Consider the following 14,972-nt stretch of genomic DNA (forward strand, 5'->3'; position numbering starts at 1 on the left):
CCCTGCTGAATAAAACCAGACTTATTTAAATTATCTTTAAAAGCACCTTTTGACTGAGAATGAGCAATGAAACGAAGATTAGTGCATTAGCGATAATCATAGTGAGCTTCTCGTTCGGAGGCATACCTGTGTGTTCGTATTTGTGCCTGAGCAGGGAGCTGCCCTTCTGGAAGACCTTGGAGCAAAGATCACAGGGGTAGACACCGTTTTCCAGCCGCCGCTTTTTCATCAGCCCGGCTGGATCAGAGTCGTTCTGCTCCTCCACTGTGGACACGGCGTCTGAACTGCTGTCCGAACGTTTCTCCTGCTCGCAAACGGAAAAATTACACATGAATACATCATTTAATGCCATGTGTTGAGTGGAGGCAATAACCTGGAAGTGAATTTGAATCCCCAGTTTGTGTGAGAGGTCTGCACAGTGAATGTTAATGTGACAATTTACTCTTTTGATTGAGCTGTCCCTATAACTGATACCTTCAGCTCATACCAATAAAAACCTGGTTACATGACTGAATGACAATGAGTGTAATTTAAAGTGTTTACTTTGGGTTTCTATCGGAACATTAAGAGCCACACAGAGACGGCAGAGGTTTGCCGTGGTGCAGTATTCTGATCGGTTATCTGAGAGACCACAATCAGGCAGAGAAACATTTTTTCACGATGAGACCCTCAGGAGGTTTATAGCAATTAAAGTTTGTCTGAATGACTCTCAGATCTCTGGGACCAAGTTCAGCTCTCATCTGCTGGTGTAATGTTGTGTTGCAGATGGTCTCACCTGCATCAGTCGAGAGAAAGTCACTGCAGCAAAGCATGAACTTGAGTTTGTTCCTAAAATACTTTTCAAGGCCTAGATGATTAATTTCATATCAATCTGCCAAAAATCACTTTATTATGTTTTATTACTGTCTGACCAACCATCCAAAGACATTTCATTTACTATCATATATGACACAGAAGCAGCAAGTCTTCACATTTATGAACTTGCTTGAAAAACAAAAACAATTAATCGATTTATTGAAATTGTTGCGGATTAATTTTCTTTCAATCAACTCATTGATTAATCAACTATTTGTTTTGGGTGGATTTAGAGTTGATGCATCTCTAGTCGTATATGGAATCTGTATCTGAATCTATATTTCATTCTTGCATTAGTAGTACAATGCTCTGTTTAAAAGCTCGAGATAAACATCTAAAATGCACAAGTCATTTATTGTATTATCGTAGGGGCCTGTTCTGCCTAGAAACACTCTTCTGCAATAGATGGGTATCTTGTGTGTATGGTCACATCATCATTGACTAAAATAGAAACTAAAATGGAAGTTTTCACCTCGCGTCATTTCAGTTGAATAACTGAGTAATACAGATCCTGAGCTACCTGACTGCTCAGAAAACATGTTGCTTAGTACAACTGTACTGTCCTGTAACAATAAGTTACATTCACTAGTTTCAGCTTCTCATACGTGAGGATTTGCTGCTCTTATCTGTTTAATGTAACAATGTTTAAGACTAAGACACTGAGGACGTCACTTTGAGCTCTGGGAATTTCCCACAATTTCTGAATTTTGATAATGATTGACAGATTAACTGATAATGCAAACACACCAACCTAATATTGTTTAGAAGTTATAACAGTTTTTAACATTACAAACCTTATGGCCGTTGAGTACGACAGTCTTCGCTCCGGAGGCATTACCGGCCGTGGTGGCGTAGGTGTAGGTGAGCTGGGGGATGAGGATGGTTCTCTTCGTCGTGGTGTTGATGGCTCTGAGACAGCCCACCGTGCCCTGACCGGCAATGGCCACTAACGTTGGCAGCTGTGCGGCAGTGACGATGTTGACAGGTCTTCCGGTTTGAGGCGTGGTGACGTATATGGTTTGACCATCGAGCTGCTCCTTTCTCAGGCAGGTCAGGTTCAGAGGCTGCTCCTGCTGCTTGGCGGGAGGCGTGGTTGTTTTGGTTTTCGATGCTGCTGCGATATGTTTAGGGAGGGACAGGTCCAGGGGCTCTGCCTGGGAGTCTGGGGCCTCGGGGTCCTCTGGCTCGCTTTTAACAATGACAAGGTCCCCGGTGTTGACGCCTAGTGATGTGGAGTCTGACGGAGACGCGCTTCCAGATTCTGAAGAGTCTCTGTTGAATGTTTCCTGGTTGTCGTCGTCTTCTTCTTCCTCTCCATTCTGATTCAATGTGTCCTCTGAGCTGGAATTACTAGTTTCAGTCTTTTTGGATGTCGTGTCACTGCGGTTTTTGCCCAAATTTTTCCCAGAGTTCATCTTGGCAAACCACTTTCTGACCACTTCCATTGGAATACTAACAGACTCTGAGATCTTTGACAGCTCTTCTTCGCTGGGGTTGGCATTTGAGGCGAAGTAGGTCTTGAGGAGTGAGAGGAGGTCGTCCACAGGCGGCTCCTCCAGTGTCACTCCTGCCTCGCTTAGCAAAGCAGCGAATGAGGGGTCCAGGGCGGCAGAGTCAACCGCCTCCCCGTTGGCTGCTTTACGATGCTGGAGGAGGTGCAACGCCTCAAGGTTGTCGGGACAGTCTTCACATAGTAAACATGTACTGGTGGTGTTGGCTTTTGGCATCTGAGCTGTGTCTGAAGTTTTAACCGTTTCCTTTGCTATCTGTGTGGCCGCCACTGCCTCCGTCTCCACGTCAGTGACGGGCACTGATTCTGGCTCTGCCTTGACGATACTGAGGTCGGCCACCTCTGGGTTTGGGGCTTTATCTGTTTTACTGGGGGTAGGGGCTGCAGCAGTGCTGGTCACAGCGGGAGGGGCAGGAAGGTTGTTTTTGACAACAAGCGATGTAGGCTGGGTAGTGGCAGTGGTGGCGGCAGCAGGGCTGATGCTGTAGTTGATGATGATCTTCGTGGTGCCGTCGTGGTCCACGAAGGCCGGCAGGCTGATGATCTGCTGCTGTGGCTGCTGGACTACAATTCCCTGCTTCCCCTGCGTCACCACCCCGTTGGCTGTGCCCAGCACCTGCCTGAGCACATTTCCGTCCATTGCAACCTTGAGCACGTTCTGCAAGTCATTCAGATTGATGCTGATGGGCGACATCAGGCCCATTGTGGGCACGACCATAGCCACACCCTGAGGCAGGGTTGCAGCTGGAGCCACAGCTGGCTGAGCAGTCCCTCCGTTCACCACTCCATTGGTACCAGCTGAAGTTGCTGGTGCTGCCATCACAGGCTTGCACTCATATTCCACAGGTTCAGATTTGATCTGGGTGACGGGGAGCTGCTCCTGGAGGGGTTTACTTTCAGTCTTCTCTTTCAGAATCATGCGGGCCGGGGCAATTACAACAGGTGCAGTCTGGGTGGTGGGAGGGGGGGACTTGATTGGCGTCCGAGCGACGCCGTTGGGGGGTGCTGCACCCACACACTTCTTACTACTGATGTGGGAGCTGTAGGAGCCTGAGTGGGAGAATCGCTTCTTGCAGTTTGAGCATTCGTATGGTTTCTCACCTAAAAGAGTGCACAGAGAAATTACACAAGCTTTTTAAAAGAGAAGCTCAAGTGCATTTTAAAGTATGTTGTTTTTTTGTTTTAAATGTAAAATATAAATGTTTCATAGTTTTTGAGATGCCACTGTTTTGTCATTGTTAGGTTAAGTCTTTGGTTGAACTGAGTATCTAATCTAAACATGTATTTGGGACTGACCAAAATGTGTTTGTAGCACCGAATACTGAAAAAGCAACAAGTATGACAGTGAAGTTGGAACAGCTGGCATTGACAGTGTGGTCGAATGTGAATCTTAGTTAATTAATCTTTCATCAGATAGTTCAATGTCTTATAACTAATGTAGTATTCTGGGGTCAAAACCAAAATGTAGGCATTGTATTGGCACTAATATATGAAACCTTTTTTAGATTTATTTCCTGTTTTTTATTGTTAACATTTGTGTTTGCATGCACAATTTCTGAATTACACAAATGAAACAAAAGGCCAAATGTACCTAATGTAACACAGCCCTCTTTAATATCCATATCCAAACTTACAGAGCTACCACAAACTGTAGCTGAGTGTGTAGATCTGATACAAACTCTGATCAACCACAAATACAATGATTCCAGCTCATAAATGACTGTCACCAAAACAAGACGTGAGCGGCCTGGAGATTTGAACAGCAGCTTAGATTGTGCCAGGCTGGGGATTGTGTGTGTGTGTGTGTGTGTGTGTGTGTGTGTGTGTGTGTGTGTGTGTGTGCGCGTGTCAGTTGCTGTGACAACAGCTCACCACTGTGAATGCGCAGGTGCTCCTTCAGGTGGTGCTTGTATTTGAAGGCCTTGGAACACTCCGTGCACTTGAACTTGCGCGTACCACCTGTTCCTCCTGATCCTCCTGTCGACTGGGAAACGTGAACCTGAGACAGAAAAAGAGAAACAGAGATAAGTGATGAGTAACTACAACAACAACAACAACAACAACAACAACAGATGTGTCCAGATGAGTTGCTATTATGGAAATAAATGGGAAACTTCTATTTTTCTATTGTTAGCATGAGCTGTTCAGTATTCGGGGGGGGGGGGGGTAAATCAGGATAATTCAGATTGATTAAAGTTATTATTAGGAAAATTCACTCTGCAGAAACACGATATTTAAGATAAATAAAACATGTACATAGTGCACATGCAGAATACAAGCCTTCTAATAAGTTACTGAGACATTTGGGCCTTAAATCTAGCTAATACTTTGATTACTTTAGACTTTTTAAGAACCAACCCGCTCTGTGGTTTCACTTTTGCATTGACCACACACCCGTGCCCTGCACTTTAACAGAGTTGACACCTTCACGCTCTGATGTTACCTGCTCCCTGGTGCCCCTGTGGTGGCTCATGTGCCTCTCAAGCTGCGAGCGGTAGGTGAAGGTATAGCTGCAGTGTGAGCAGCTGTAGTTGTCCTCGCTGGTCTCGTGGCGATACTTGATGTGCTCCTTCAGTGAGGCGTTGCGTTTGTAGCCCCGGGAGCAGTAGGGGCAAGTGTGCAACTGGGAGAAGGAATCCGGTGTGCCTGGAACAGGTACATGCAGGGTGATGGTTTAAGTCCTCCAACCTTCACGTGCATACAGCCTCTGTGCACTGTGTGTAAGGCCCTGAGTCTTTGCATCAATTGTTAGCACTTTAAACCTTTTTGGGAATCATATACGATCACAGCTGCTTTACTTATTTTGCTTTTTACAGATGGACCAAATGTCTTTTCCTTATACTTCAGAATGCTAGTTTCAAGTGAGCATGTTCAGTCTCTTTTATTGTTTCCAATACTCGCTAACATGCTAACAGTGATTTCAGTGAGTCCAGTTTTCTCTAGACAAAAAGCTCAATCCAAACCTTCTCCTTTGGTTTTTACTTGTCATATAATGTGGATAAATAATGCAATTTGTACAACAAAGCAAATGTACAACCACAATCTGAATCAAACCTGATATGACGGTTATGTTTTCAAATTAAAAGGAGTGGGCATTCAGTTAAAAATACATTCCTGATTCCATTACCAACGTAAGCTTTAAGCAGCGGTTGTGTGGTTGTGTTTCGGTGTTACCGTTCTCATCAGCGCCTCCTGTCTCCACTGGACTCTGCTCGTCCTCTGGGGCTTCAGGATAGATGATGGCTGTGTCTCCCTGCTGGAGAATCTCTTCCACTAGAGCATCCTTCACGGCCTCATCTTCCTCATCTGACACACACTCCTCCTTCACTAAAAACACACACACATGTCCAAAGTTTAGGATCGTTTTAGCAGCTGGAGAGTGGAGGTATGTGGAGTTGAATCTGTCTTTTAAGAGACAGCATAGGTTTATTCTTCTGATACTGTCGATCATTTGGTATTACTTTCTTTGGATGTATCAAACCTCCACCGTCAGATTTTGACATACACAGAAAATTGAAATTAATCTGTTCTGCAGCATCACCACTAGAGAGCAGCACAGGGCTTGTTAATGAACCCTTGTGATGAGCATGCTCCTATTGAACCACCCATCTATCACCAGTTTATAAATTATTAAGTCACATTTTCCAAAAAAGTGAGAGAAACAAGTTTGGAGGTTTCTAGCATAAAACAAATGGCTCTGACAAATTTCCTTAAAGGTTTTATAGCTGACAGCTCCTCAGAATCTGCAAATCTTCCCCTACCCCTCGGGGTGACGTTCTGAAAGTTCAGTTCAGTTTAATATCATCCTGTTTCCTGAAGACAAAAATCAAGAGGAACAGTGGAGTAAACAGAGGAAAATCCAATAAGATGAAAGGAACAAGAAGTAAAAGCACATCAGTGATTCAGCTTCTATGATTCCTCAAGAGCTCATTTGTATAAAACACACAACAAAATCACACAACAAAATATTCCACTTGAGTTAAGAGCTTGTTCCACTGATGTTTTCAAGTGCAGAATTACTCAGCAGGCTGAAGTTTAAAGAAAAACACCAAAATTGCCATGTGGTGCTGGAGGCCAGTCCTCACTACTTAAGATATGAACCAGCACTGAGCTCAGCTGATACTGTGATGTGTTTTTCCCAAGAAGCACTTCAGGAATAAAACCATCCTTAGTTTATAACCTTTCTGTACAGTTACATCCAGCTCATCTGATACAACAACAGCAGCAGCAGCTGAACGGCCCTGTGAAAGTCTGTTGATGATGTGTGAGTTCACTTGGAACAGCTGGTTTGCTGTGAAAGCGACAGGCAGTGTTTCCCTGTAACCAAACTGAGCTTTACCAACAATAATCAATCCAGTGAGCTTGATTTGATTTGAATGTGGCTCTTCACAGGAAAGTGGCCCAGGGATGTAACGGTACAACACTGACACAGTCTGTCCTCTATCCAACACTTCCTCTCATTAAAACCAAACACACTCCTCTGCTCAAATTAACCTCAGGTATGAGGCGTGTAGCAATACAGACAGGACACAAATTTACCCAGCACAGGCTCGATATTTTACACTTTATGCATTTAGAATAGAAGATATAAACAAGTATGACCATACTAGAAGTTGCAGCTATCATCTGTCATGAAATTACAATGGCTTCTGATCTCTGGTGCATTTACACTTTACACAACCATGTGTTTGTTTGACCATATGAAGAATTACAATGACACACATTAAATCACTGTTACAAATAAATACTGGAAAAAATGGTCAAAGCCACTGATACAAAATATATAAAATGTCAACCTATCACAGCCCATGTTTTGAAAATTAGCTGCAAGTTTGTGTCGTGTAAGTCAAGACTATGATGAAGTCTCAAGCTGCCTTTTATTTTATATCTGTCCAAGATCACTTTAGGATTGCAATGTAATAGGAAGGCTCAACTCTGTTATAATTATTTAGATGCACAAAGTGGAGAAAGTCTATAAAAGGTCAATGTCCGTATAAAAGAGGTCCTCTAGTGATTCAGTACTTCAATAAAGTTGGGGCACTTACAAGAGAATGGTCTAAATTGAAGCAGCAGAGGCTGAGATGTCTTCTCTCTAATACGGATCAAGCTCCAAAAAAATGGATCCTACATTTCCCATAATGCAACAGACCGTAAGTTAAGAATGTGAAGTCTTAAGACCAATGTGAGATAACCTGAGTCAGGTGAGTGCTGAGGCTGTTACATGGTTTATAATGTCTCACAGCTTTTTGTTTTGCTCCTTATCCTATTTTTATGCGCTCGCTCTCTCTCTCTCTCTCCTTGTTCAGATCTGTTGTGTCACATAATAATCTCTGTAACATCAGTGAAGAAACTAGCGCAAAGAAGTTACTTCACTTTCAGTGTAGAAACACTGATAAGAACAAGCACTGAGGTAAAACTGTGACCAGTGTTTCCATGGAGATCAAGCATTTTAAATGCTGGCAGGGACCGGTGCCAAAGGCCACGCCTCTTCCTGCTGAGCCATGTCAGGGACAGGTGCAGCTGTGGCTGAGTGTTTGTGTGTTAGTCTGCAGGATCTGTAATCACAGAACCAGTCATAAAAAGCAGGGAGGAGTCTGTGTGTGTGTGTCTTCATGAAGAAGAGGGCCCTGTTAAGCCTCATTTTAAACGCACAGATCTCAGCTTCCCATGATCTCATCCAAAAGCTTTCCAAATATCTCTTTCCCCTCAGAGACACACTCATCCAGCTTTCATACTTATTTCTCCACCTCTTTACTCATCCCTCTTTCTTCTTACACTTTTTCCACCTTTCTCTACCCCTACTCTCTTCGTCTATATCTAATTCTGTCTCACTCCCTTTCCTTCCTTTTTCTCTCTTTTTTGGTCTGCTGGTGTTTTTGACACCTAAAAACTGAGCTTCACAAAAACAGCATGAAGTAGGGAAAATCTGTGGCTGAATCTGAAACCCCCGGCCTCATGCTTTTTGAAGGGATGAGGAAATCTGAGCTTTTGTTAAATGATGACATCAGGCTAGTCGGGTGCTTGATGGCAGTAAAGTTAAGAACACAACATTCATTCACCTCTAACCCTCTCTGTGATCTCTCACTTTAAATGCCAGTGCAACTGACTTCGCCATACAGGTGCTGCCGTCGGGCTGTATTTTTTTTATGGATCTGTCAGACGCTCCGATCATAACACAGTGATTTGAATGACATCACAGTTCAACAGCGCAAGAACCGATACACAACAGGTAGCTTATGTGTCATACAAATCAAATTATTGTTGTCTGCTCGTTCACCTGATGACAAAAACTGAAAAATATGAAAATGCAGAGGTTTTCCTTCTTCATGCCATTGCCGCTGATTTATTACTGCTCCGCGAAACGTATGATGTGATCAATCGCCTGCTGCGCTGAAGCACGTCGATCCTGAAGCATCTCATTGTTATTAATGTAGTTACTAGATGGCAGTTTATAGGTGCCTCATCGTATAAAGGTAGATGTCCTTGTGTTCTTTGATACTTTCACACATATAGAACTTAGACCTGCTTTACAATCAAAGCGCTCAGTCCACAGAGAAATGCACACAGCCTGTATTCAGAAACTGAGCCTTAAAACCAGCCGTCAGAACTTCTGGAACTTTGTGATGTCACAACGAAGCACTCACTGTCTTAGCCATGCCCCAAACCCCGCCCACCTGGACCATCCAAACCTTGCAGGATTTGGTTTCTGAGTGTAAAAAAAAAAATCCCCTGATGTAGTGCTACTGCTCATTTTCCTAAAGCTTAATAAACCTAATATTACATTTCAGAAGTGTTTCGTGAGTGTTCTTTGTTTCAGGCTGGGTGGAGTGCCTCCACAAAAACGCTGATAAAACCTGAAATAAAAACAACTAAAATGTCAGTTTTAAAACACAGTACACAGTCAGCGATAATGGAGAGCAGGAGCGGACAGACCAGCTTTAACCAGCTGAAACTCAACAGAGTAACCAGAAAGAAAGAGAAGAAGAAGCTAAAGAAATGTAGCTGTGTTCCTGTTGTTTAGGTGTATCACTGTGGATGGAGATCTTTACAAAAACAAACTGAACACAATCGTTTTCACAAGTGTTTTCAAATTAGCCCAGCTCAGTGTGAATCACTTTCTCTCTTCCCTCAATCTCTCAAACTCATCCTCCATTCTTTTACTTGTCTCCTCCTCCCTCCATCAGTATTTCACACTTTCTCTGTCACCATCCCTGTTTGTCTATATCACTTCACTCCTCACCACACACACACACCTCTTGTTACCTCCATCTGCCTCTGCACCTTCATCTCATGCCTCTTTGTTTCTGCCCCCTCCCCCTCCCTCCTTCAGTCGCTTGCTTTATTTTCCTCCATCACTCCTTATCCTGACCCTCCTCCCCCTCCTCTGATACACCTCTCTGCATATTTTCCCACCAAACTCTACAATTACACTTAATGCCTCACAAAAAAGCAGCACAGTAATGACGACCAGGACCCAGCAACACACACATGTGGGATATCAGACTGGAATGAAAACAGGAAATCATGTGACACACACACACACACACACACACACACACTCACACACACTCTTAACGGGATACGTTTGCGCAGACAAATACACTTGGCAGAGTTAGTCACAAGTACACACACACACACACACACACACACACTGCACACACTGCACACACTGCACTCCTATACCTTGCCAGAACCTGTCACTGTGAGTCCGTGGTGAATTTATAAGGCAGGATGGATTGGAGCTGCAGTGCGGCCCAGACTGCAGGGGGAGTAGCAGACTTTAATCTCTCTCACTAGAGGACTAATTCAACACCAGCTGCTCTCCCTGCTCTCTCCTCTCGCCTCAGACGGTGAAGAAAGAAAGGAGTGAAAGTTAGACAATTCCAAAAATATCACGCAGAGTCTTTGAAGGGTTCCCACAGTGGCTCCACAGCGCTGCAACATTTCATGACTTTTCCACGACTACCCCCCCCCACCCCCCCCCCCCCCCAACACACAGTCAGAGTTCATCCACACACATGAGAAACGTTTCTCCTTCCTGGTTTGTTAATGTTTTTCTAAAGGAGTGAACAGGCTGGTTTCTGCTCCAGGTGCAGGTGAAAAACAGGTAATGTCACGACACATGACTCAAGTCAAATATGTTATGTTACATACCTGTGCCGAGACTCAGTTCCTGAAATGCCCCAAAAAACTGATTATATGCACACAGCTCCCTCTTCCAGACAACACCTTTTGAAAATTCTGTATCTTTCCAGAAATATGTTGATCTGTATATATGGATACTACTGCTGATAGTAATTATATTGACACTTTATGTATTTAACTGCTCTTATGTATTGGAAAAGTGCACACACAAGTTTATTGTCCTACATTATTACCATGAAAAGTGCCTGATAGTAAAGGTCAAGGGTCAAAAACTGCATTCAGATTATAAATATACAATTTTTCTCTGCTATAGTGCATATTTTACTACAGACTCACAACTAACTAACAATGTCAATAATCAGTAAAAGGTGCACACGGCATCAACAAAGAACTGCTTCCTTATCAAATCCCATGCACCAGCTCTGGCAGTAATGGCAAAGTAATTTATAACTGGTCAGTGTCCAACGAGCAGATGGATGACGGATAAACTTGCTAATTAGAGCAGAGGTCCATAAACAAACAGGAACCTAATAGTAACAATAATTATAATACAATCATTTGTATAGTCACCATCTGAAGAGTCTGCAAAGTGCTATAAAAAAGCAAAACACATACGGAAAACCAATTAGATCCTTCCTAATACTGGGTATTAGTGACCGAACCTAAACAATAAATATGAAATATTTCAGCCAACATTCTTTTTTAAAAATAAACACATAACCGTAAACAAACACTTCTGATACAGATAAATTCAATAGTCTAAAAACTTTGACTAGGATATGTACTGAGCTGGACATTTTACAGCTGGAAAGATAAATCACATCAGACATATGGTATCTTCTGCATTTTCTAATACAGGTTGTCCTGACATGCTCTAATAGCCGCGGCTGTACACACTGTGTGACCTGCCACAGCATTGGCAGGATGAGGCCTCCAAAAGTTAAAGAAGTTAGTTTGTCCAAAAAAAGTCAAATAAGCAATGCTAATATTGAGGTTTACTGAACAACAACAAGCTCAGCAAAGCTTTTGTGGATAATTACCAGCTAATAATATCCAAAGCGAGCAGAGCACCACCTATCACTTCAAACACTGAGGAGAGGCTTTCACATAATATCTGACGTTGGAAATCTGGCAGGAGAAGAACAGAGGAAAAGAGAGGGAAACAAATGCAAAATAAAAGGCGAGAAGAAAGTGAGGTAGGAGAATAGAGAGATGAAAAGGGATCAGTGTAGAGAAACAGCAGAGAAAAGATCGAGCTGAGAGAGGGAGGAAAACAAAGTGAAAGAGAGCGAGCAGCACTCATGAGCACTGCTCACACCATGTAAGGCTTTATTCAGCAACAATGAAACAAGCCTTGAGAGCAATATCTCTGAGTGTCACATTCTCGCCGTCTCCATGGTTTTAGTATTTCCTGCTTGGCTGTAACTAACTGCTGTTGAGATGAAGGCAGATGCTTGCGTGGGCTGAGCTGTTTGCGGGGAATCGAGGATTAAAAGGGCATTGAGAAGCGGTGTAAACACAAGCCAATCAACCTCTGCTGTTGAATGCAGACTTGGTTCTGCTGCTGCTTATTAAATCTTGTGGCTCTTTTGCAGTTTGGTTTGTATGCTAAGGTGTGTCATGTTTTTCAAAGTGTCCTCGGATGCGCAAGGAGCTAATCCTGCAAACTTGCTTACCGGGGGGTATGTGGAGGTTTAAACGTAAGAGTTTTACAGAGAGCTTTTTTTGCAGGCTGTCTGGAAGTGAAAACCAATTTAAAAAGCAAAAAGACACGAAGCCTCCAAAACATCTGTGTCTGTCTGCACTTCCTGTGGCTGCTGAAACTTCTGAAACTATAAATGGGAAGAAGAGGAGGATGGACAGCAGGACACTGATTGATAATCAACATGAGGTCTAACTGTGCTTAATAAAACAGACGTGACGCTTCCTGCATGATCAAACCTGCTATGTATTAATCTACGAGTGGACATGCAGTGAAAATAAAACCTGTCTGCACTCACAGGCATGAAGCAGTTCAGCTGACTCAGCTCCACACAGTCACACACAATCCCAGCAGTGCTAATGAGGGAGCTCATTACAACATTATTTCACTAATATCTCTGTCAACACACCTGTCTTCACAGAGCACAGACGTGGAAAAGATTTCTCAGATGTAGAGATCAAATGAATAACTGACTGAAAAGACTTGGCAACAACTTTGATAACTGATTATTCATTTAAGTAATTTTTTAAACAACATATGCCAAATAATCTCTTCTAACAGCTTCTCAAGGGAGGAGATACATGGAAAAAAAAAGAAAACATGAAAAAAGCAAACAATAATAACCTATCGATTTTAATTTAAGTAACAAATTCTCTGTAAATAAACCAACAAATACCACATGAACAAAAAGGAGCAGGAGGAACGTAGTACTTAATTCCTGATCCCTCTCTAATGCTCTGTTTATAAACCTAAATAATAAACTTAGTGTTTATCACACATCCAAATATATTCATCTGGTAATAAATAACAAGAAATACAACAATAGAAATAGAGATATATTGCAATGCATTTTCATGATAGAACACATTTTAGAAGAAGGTACGAGTTTGTTTTTCTCTCCATTAATATTTAAATTGATGCACAAATTACTTCATAATGTCAATAAATATAGAGGTGAACATGTGGACCTGAGAGTTTAAGCAGTCTGAGGACAGAGATGACTTGAAATGATGCTGAAGCTCATCACTGTGTTTTATCAGAGAGAGATGGAGAGGGGGAGATCTCAGTTCAGATGTAGATAATGTGCGTGTGCGTGTTGTAGTTTGATTAGCCTTTAGGATGTGGTGATGTACACAGAGGAGAGAGGGCAGCAGAACATCTTGCTCTGCAGGCAAGTGGGCGTTCACTGAGGCTGAGAGGAGGGTGGAACTAATCTGATCAAAGAAGAGAGCAGGTAGATACACACAGACAAACAACCTTATAGTTACACACTGAGCACCGAATTACCAACAGTAAAGAATACAACCCCTATAAGCTGTGTGAAAACAGTGACATTGCAGATCAGGCTGTGAGCCATCGAAGAAAATCTTGCAATCTGTGTCAATCTCAGTTTTGGAGCATGTCAGTTTGTGTGATGACGAATACCTGATGAGTCCTGGGGCAAAGATGTGAACTAGAAAAAAAAGCATGTCTGCACCGAACCTTCGTCAGCCGGTACATTCTGCATAATTTCATGGTGTATTCCAATAGGTTGTGTTTGTAAGTATGGGTCATAACAGCGATTAATAATGTTTCTGTCTGAATTCTGCAATTAAACAGTGCGATCTAGGACCATAGTTTTGGATTGACGGGCAAAAACTGTCACGTTTTTCTTTTCCTTTCTATGAGCTTCACTTCGTTGCTTTAAATCTCTGACTGGATTGAAGTTTCACTCTGATTTTTCACTTCACAAGTCGTCGCTTTCATCTGAGCTTTGACTCAGTAATATCATCTGAACATCTCTTGTCTTTGTATTGTGTTGGATGCTGTGAAGCAGAGCTGTAAATGTAAAGGGTCGCTTGTATAACTCTCATACCAAACAATAAACAGGAGAAAAGAGGTTGAACTAAACTTTCACACAGACAGTTGACACAGTAAAGTGTTTTGTTACTTTACTGTTTAAAAAAAAAATTAAAAATGAAGTGAGATTAATCTTGGAGTGTCTGACTGAGCTGAGGAGATGGGGGTGCCTGTCATATGACTGGTACTGACAGGGATTTTCACAAACACGGCGCAGCACAAGCTGCCTATGAAGAACTGACCCGCGGCAGAGAACTGCATTATTAAATGGAGTGGTGGTCTTTCAGGGAATATATGGGGTTTATCCAGGTCTGTTGGATGTGAGAGCTGGAGATTACACAGACAAACCCCTCAGCATGACAAACTGAGCTGTGATCGTGTTCAGCTGACTCCAGCTCTTCTACACAACAACACTGGCAGCAGAAAGCTTAGTCTATGTGTTTTTATCCCGGGGCATCTTGCTGTCACGTTATTTAAAAAATGCCCTGTGTATGTGCTTTAGTTTGTGTAGGACTGTTGCACAATAACCCTCAGCCAACACAGTGAACATAAGTCTGCTTCTGTCCTGGTCTGGTTGCACTTGATAACAGTTGCATGGATAATTAGTCTCACCACCTGTTCTAATGTATCTCCTGAAACAGAGGAGCCAACACATGACCATATAAAGATGTACACACACACGGCTCACTCTTTCCAATATTAATGTACCTTGTAAGATTTACTTACAGCCATGACAGAGATGAATAATGCTGAACATGTGGACATTTAAGTACAAATTATTGGCTATCGCTGTCTGATTATTGGCCTGAATGTCCCAAAAGCAGCATCTGTGCAATTAAAGTGGATCACACTCTAACTTCCCTCAACTATTAGGTGCAAGGTGCAGCTGGGTAAAAGTTTAACTTATCTCCCTGTCTGAAG

The 14,972-nt window shown here is 42.6% G+C and overlaps 1 protein-coding gene across 2 annotated transcripts in view; it reads right to left on the reverse strand.

Annotated features, from left to right (window-relative positions):
* The window catches only part of LOC130178819 (zinc finger E-box-binding homeobox 1-like), a 64,439-nt gene that overhangs the window by 5,155 nt on the left and 44,312 nt on the right, over window positions 1–14,972 (reverse strand). For both annotated transcript variants that reach the window (XM_056391322.1, XM_056391323.1), the window contains exons 3-7: window positions 5,540–5,692; window positions 4,809–5,011; window positions 4,238–4,364; window positions 1,650–3,466; window positions 127–304 (exon numbers count right to left, since the gene is read on the reverse strand). In XM_056391322.1, coding sequence (XP_056247297.1) covers window positions 127–304; window positions 1,650–3,466; window positions 4,238–4,364; window positions 4,809–5,011; window positions 5,540–5,692 — 2,478 coding nt within the window. The remainder of the gene's footprint in view (window positions 1–126; window positions 305–1,649; window positions 3,467–4,237; window positions 4,365–4,808; window positions 5,012–5,539; window positions 5,693–14,972) is intronic.

This window comes from Seriola aureovittata, chromosome 12, assembly GCF_021018895.1.
Source record: "Seriola aureovittata isolate HTS-2021-v1 ecotype China chromosome 12, ASM2101889v1, whole genome shotgun sequence".
NCBI classification, from domain to species: domain Eukaryota; kingdom Metazoa; phylum Chordata; class Actinopteri; order Carangiformes; family Carangidae; genus Seriola; species Seriola aureovittata.